This window comes from Meleagris gallopavo, chromosome Z, assembly GCF_000146605.3.
Source record: "Meleagris gallopavo isolate NT-WF06-2002-E0010 breed Aviagen turkey brand Nicholas breeding stock chromosome Z, Turkey_5.1, whole genome shotgun sequence".
Taxonomy (NCBI): Eukaryota; Metazoa; Chordata; class Aves; order Galliformes; family Phasianidae; genus Meleagris; species Meleagris gallopavo.
Genome location: NC_015041.2, coordinates 31,123,673 through 31,130,328, shown reverse-complemented (window position 1 = coordinate 31,130,328; position 6,656 = coordinate 31,123,673). Strand labels below are relative to the sequence as shown.

Below are 6,656 nucleotides of genomic sequence, written 5' to 3'. Positions count from 1 at the left end.
TCTGTAGCACTTTTTTTGTTAGTTTTGTAGAGTTGCAATTTATGAAACAATACTTTGCCAAATCAAGCATACACTGCATAAATTATTTCAGTGAATTAATTCAGCATAGGATAAAACAACTTAATTGGATTGGGACAGGTCAACAGAATGCAGGAATCAGGACAGCAGGCTGGAAACATCACATGGCTGAGTTAGATCTTAACTTCTCAGTGCAGACTGTGAACCTGAATGTGAATTTAATTGTAGTATATAAGCTAAATTAATTGTGCTGTAAACATTTTAAATTACTTAACATATTCTTCACATGTTCAGATATTCTTCATATCTTCAGATTTTGTAGTTTAAAAAAATGTATAAATTTCTTATCCATCCTTGTGCACTCATTGCAAGGATGGCATTAATGCACAATTTCCTGTTTAAGATACCATGTATGGTGACAAGCTGAGCCTGTTTGGACTCCTTGGTTGCATGCTGACTTGTTAATATCAGTGTGGTTTTAACAAGTTAACGGAGAAAGGAAACTGACAGCTAGAGAAGGTGAAATGTTAAGAGGAACTGCTTGTTTTGATTGGATATTCCATGTTTCTATTTTGCCAGAATGTTCTTGTGTGCTGCTCCATTTGCTGGCATGAATGTAGACTGAACTATGATTTATTGCTTTCATTGGTGTCTGAGATAAAAGAAACCATGTGATAAGGGATGGCAAATACTCATCCCAAGTATTCATTGCATTTTACAATGAGATTAAAAACTTTCCTTGGAGAAGCAATTTAAATAATTTAAAGGTGTTAGAAATGAAGATGTTTTGCATATATTTATCTCTAGTCTTACACTCCTGTGATGAATACCTGTGTAGGAAGATGACTTTTTAAGGGCAGAGCTGCTTGCATGCTCTTTACAAGAGTGATCTATTAGGTCTATTCAGAAATATAGCTGTACTTCATAAACACATTTCCTCTTTTTATTCTAGGTTAGTGTGTGTTTGCTTCAACCACAGACAGAGAAATGATGAAGAGCACTCTGGGTTGCAGCCTGCTGCTCTTCCAGTAATTACTTTTAATGAAATATTCCTTAATTAAGCATTAAGGATGGATGATTAGGGAAGACTGTGTTTTAAGTTATGTAGTGGTACTATTACTCTGCTCAGTACAAAAGCAAAAAAAAAAGTGACAAAGTGGGGAAGAAAGATTTGTTGTTATAAAAAAATAAAATAGGAATGACATTTACAGTTCTCCATTGAGAGGGAAACCTTTAAAAAGTATTTTGCAAGAGGGAATAAAAACACTCGTATGTTTGGGAGACATAATGGAGGTGAATAAATTTACTTAAATAAATTTAAATTGAATAAATAAATTTTATTTATTTAAATTTTATTTATTTAAATTAAATATACCTGTGTAACATCAGTAGAAGGATTAAGATCATTATTACAGCTTTGAAAAACATACTGTAGTAGTAGGAAATATTTTTCTGGGGCTGGGTACATTTTTAATTGATTTCATAATGGCTATAATATATATTTGCTTTCTACAGCTGCATTTTTGCATATGATATGTCTTCACGGCCATTTGGTATCTAATGACAGTAATACAATTCATAGCTATTTTTTCAAAGTATTGAACATTCCCACTAAGCAAAAAGATTTGGTTTCATGTCATTCACTTTCCATCCTGTTCTAGCTGTTCTTATTGTTTTTGTTTAATAACACCATTCCAAAATTATGAAAAGGGAATAACTTATTCTGTATTCTGTAGTGGCAGTACCTCCAACCCAAGCTTGCTTAAGAAATTCCAGGGACACCAAGGTGTTTGCTCATGTGGACAATTGTGCTCATCTTAATTTATGAGCTTTTAATGCTTCCTGAATACGTATATGCTTAACACAAAGGTAGCCCTAAAATAGTATCATAAAATCTGTTCATGGTGATCATCAGACTAAGAATGAACCATGTAGCAAAGAGTGGCACTGCAACAACGGCACAAAATCAAACTAGTTCTCAGACTGAAAAAACAGTTTTTCTTACATCTTCATACAGATGTAACCATTCGCCTTTGTAAATTTCCTTTGCAGTGAGATATGTTTGCACAGCAAGGTGAAGAAACAGCTAAATATTAATTTAAAAGTATTTTTCATCAAAGTAAAATGAAAGACAAGAGCGAGATTTCCAGGTGCACTAATAGTGATGACTTATATGGCTAAAGAAAGCAAATGGCTGAATTTTAGGGCAAGTTTTGTCTTTTCATTTTCTCTCCACTTAATGTCAGTATTCTGGCCCGTGCTCTACTAGCATTGATTTTAATTATTACTCAGTTCTCATATTAAAAAGTATATTTGTTTCAATGTTAGCACTTGGATTTTCATGGCGCTTACAGTCTCAGAGAGAGATCAAACCCCATTTAATTACCACAATATATGTATATATAAATACATATATTGTTATATTAATGTAAATACACATAAATTTAGAGATATACATACATTTAAAATATGTAGGTTGTTCTGAAAGTAATGCCTTCTATTTATTTCCATGGAAACTACAACAGATACAAAGAGCACAATAATACTATTCAAGAGAGCAAATTCTCAGTCAGAAAAGTATTTTTCACATTGTAGTCACTATCATTAGCTATGCCTTTGCCACTCATAAAAATCTGTCTGGCCATCTGGAATGTGGCTTGTCTTTCACGTTGCTGTCACCAAATGGACATCAGAATTAAAGATGAGGAGAAAAAATAATTTCCTTGAATGAAAATAGGTAGATAAAGTTCAGCTGAACTGTGGGAGTATAAACCATGCTAAGGAGACGTTATATTAATATTCAGCAGGTCCTCAACTTTTCATTGACAGTACTATGTTTCACTGTGTTATCCCACTGCTAAACTATTTAGAAACTAAAGATATTTCTGTAGGTTCCCACTGCTAAACTATTTAGAAACTAAAGATATTTCTGTAGGTTATTCTTTTAAATTCTTTGTATAATACTGTACAATTTTTGAAGAAGAGGGAATTGATGATCTAAGCTACACATTCTTTCATATTCAGCTGAAATAAAAAGAAAGTGGCATAAAAAAAAAAGACAATGAAGTCATAAAGCAGAAAATGAAAGTGGTAAAAGCGTACACAAGGGGGAAAACCTTAAAAACCAAAAAATGATGAAAGAAAACTTCTCTCACAGGTTAAATTTCAAGACTTTGAAGAAACAGGAGCCTATGAGTGACCTTCAAAGCAATCCAGCCTATCACTTGGGATTTGTACAGGAAAGGAGAAGCACAGCTGCTTATCTTTATCATGTACGCTTTTGGCTTGATACAAATTGGCCTCATTCTGTTATGCACTATCACCATCTCAAGTCTTACCTGTAATCACCTTCCTTTACAGCAAAGAAAAGTGATTGAGAGCAGCCTGCAACTTTTGGACAAAATGGGCAAACGGTTTCCTCAACAGTGTCTAAGAGAGAAAATGTCCTTCAGATTTCCTGAGCAGGTTCTAAAACCCAGACAGAAAGAAACTATTAAAGTAGCCATTGAAGAAATCTTGCAACACATCTTCTATATCTTTAGCAAAAATCTGACTCTAGCTGCCTGGGATAGGGCAGCTCTAGAACAATTCCAAAATGGACTCTATCAGCAAATTGAGCAATTGGAGGCATGCATAATCAAGAAACAGACTCAATATGTTTGGAGTAAAGAAGTCAACAGGCTGAAACTGAAAAAGTATTTCCAAAAGATAGACTCTTTTCTTAAAGAGAAACAACACAACCTGTGCTCCTGGGAGATCAGCCGTGCAGAAATGAGGAGATGTCTTCAGTTGATTGATAAAGTCATAAGGAAGCTTTACAACTAAGGTACAAAGATTCTGACCTGATATAACTTATCTTTAAAATTAAATACTATGATCTATCTTGGGGCAATGCTTCTAGTTCACTTTGATCATGTTTGCATGATAATGTTGCTAATGTTTTTTTGGAAAATGTAATATATTGTTCAGTGTTGGTAAACTTCTCTTTGGCAAGCACTATGTGTACACTGCCTGTAAAATAATCCATATGAATTTTCAGTGAGTTTATTTAAATGGTCCTGGTTTAGGTTGATGCTGTTTATTATTTCAAGTTTTGTGTGCTCTCCTTCAAGGATGTTTCCTTTTACAGATTTGATGCATTTTAACACTTGCTTTGTTCAAAGGGATAAAGTAATACTAGATGAATTTGTCTATGCAGAAAATTGCTTGCAATAACTACAGTTTCTGCATTAACTTGTCAGTTGCATGCTGTTATGTTTAGTTAAATTACATTTCCCTCCTCTAACTTTCTGGGGAAATGTTTTTTTTTTTTTTTCCATCCTGCCATCTTTCCAATTCATTTCAACTTCTTTCACAAGCTTATCTGAAAAAACTTCTCTATGTAAAACTCCTAAAACCACATTAGCCAGTGGCACATCTTATTTATTCCTGGGCATATTCATTGTGGCTGCTGCAATCTCAGACTTGATTCCATTCCAGTTCACTTTCATTTGGTGCCATGCTTTCTTGTTGCATGAAATCTTCTGCCTCTTGCCATTTGTTCATAAATTCATTCACAGAAACATGCGGCTGTTAGTATTCCAGCAAAGTTCCCCCCTAGACCACATAGTTTTGACTAATAATGGCAATATAAACAAGTTACTCAAAATAAACTACTTCTACTGGGCAAAAGTCCACTGATTTCTGTGAGGATAAGATAGGATTTTACGCTTGAGAAATTGTCCCTGGGTAACTCCATTTCAAATAATTGTGTTTTCTGTAGCCGCTTGCTGTATGTTAGAAAGAGCGAATACAGAGTTACATGCAGGCACAGGCTTCTGCGTTCTACATGAAGAGGTAGGGGAGAGATGGCAAAATAAGCTCTTAAGTGAAGGAAATTTCAGTCCCAGAGGGCTGAAATTGCTAGGGGTTGCTTTTAGCATCTGGTCACGAGACATTTGAATGCTTTCCCTGGTCTGTAGCCATTCAGAATAGTAGCATTCAAAGTGCGAATAATAAAAGCGGGTCTGGATAAAAATGAGCTGGTGAGAACAATAGCAATGGTCATCCAGATCTCAATTACTGTCTGTGACAGAAGTCTCTTTTACAGGGTGACATGCTCTCTTCTCTTCCAGTTATGGATGCAAGCTAAAGGAAACGATGACAGCTATAGGTATCAGGTCTGAAGCTGAAATACCAGAAGGAAAACTTGCTAACAACGCTACCATGATCCGGCACAACCAGAAAGAAAAAAGGGTGAGATCCCACCAAAAAAACTACAGCTGAAGGAGATTTTCTTGTGCTTTGTAACTGACAGCATTGGGGTAGTTCCACTGCCAGACTGCTGGAAATCTGATTTCCTGCTTGTTTGTTTTTTGCACTTCTGCAAGCCTGTACAATAAAAGGACATTCAGCCTGTTTAGTTTTCTGGTGTGACATTCTAGCAGACTTCTGCAATGCAGTAAACTGATACTGAAACAGACCCATTTTTACTGAAACATGGAAATGGAATGAAATATCTTCAACTGCCCTCTCATGACGGATTGCCTCACTTTCCTGCAGTAGGAAGATGTTAATTCATAGCCCACAGATTATTCAGAAACTGTCATCCCCAAAAGCTTCCTTTGTGGTTCACAATTATCCTTAAAACTCACAAAGTAGATATATGTTTTGAAGTATTCCAGTCAACAGAGTACTTTACAGTGCAGAAAACAACAGAATGGGCACTAGAGGGCAAAGTGAGATTATAGACAAGTGTAAGAATTGCAGGTAAATGTATGTATATTTTGGCAAGACAGCATTTCAGCTCTTAATTACCGTGTTGCCTATCATTCAATAAACTGCTATTGGGTTTACAGAAGGGAATTTAAAGAAAAATGAACTACTGATGAAGAAAGGAAGAGGATCTCAGAGACAATGGATATGAGCTTGCAAACCAGCATTTGGTTTCAATTAATTTTCAGTCATCTGTGAGGTTACAGAAATTATTTGTAAAAAGATAGTGTCTCAAAGACTCATGTAAGCATAGAGACTTTCGAACAGATATGGCTGCTGGACAAAAAAGAGGTAAAAAGCAAATGGCAAACAGTATTTACAATATTTCTTTGGTTTTTCAAAGAAAGGTAGAGAGTCTATAAGGCAAAGAAAGAAAGGTAAAGAAAGAAATGTAAAAAGTCAGCAGATCCTTTCTCTCACTTGCCACTATAGTATTTTGGAGCGAGCTGTATTTTATCACCATTGTGTTACCAGGTCAGCTGTATATGACGCCGTTGACCTGAAATCTTCCAGTATTTTGTCCACTTAGAATTTTTTTGTAAGTTAAGACATTTATAGTAAAGTGCTGTTTTGAATATAAATTGTTTTCAAATGGAAATGAATAAAATTGTGAACATGAAGACTTAAATCCAGGTAGAAAATTTAACACAGACAAACAAAATATTTCCAAGCTGAGAGTGCTTATAAGTAAAAAAATGCCATACATTTTCTCAAAAGATGTACACTAGTGCTTTGCTGCACAGATTCCGGTCCCACATTCTCAGTTGGGCTGTTTTTCATGGCTAGTTTAAGAGCATGTTGTTTACATGTGCAATGCTGCACTTTTTAGGAAATTTAATGAAAATGTATATGATTTAATCTATGCAAGGTCTGTTTCCAGGAGT

The 6,656-nt window shown here is 35.1% G+C and overlaps 1 protein-coding gene across 1 annotated transcript; it reads left to right on the top strand.

The window, feature by feature from the left end:
• The first annotated feature begins 3,136 nt into the window (after positions 1 to 3,136).
• On the top strand, positions 3,137 to 3,843 carry LOC104915046 (interferon kappa-like). The gene has a single exon (XM_031557290.1). It carries the CDS (start codon positions 3,289 to 3,291, stop codon positions 3,841 to 3,843), a length of 555 nt encoding a protein of 184 aa, XP_031413150.1. The 5' UTR covers positions 3,137 to 3,288.
• Positions 3,844 to 6,656: the final 2,813 nt, after the last annotated feature.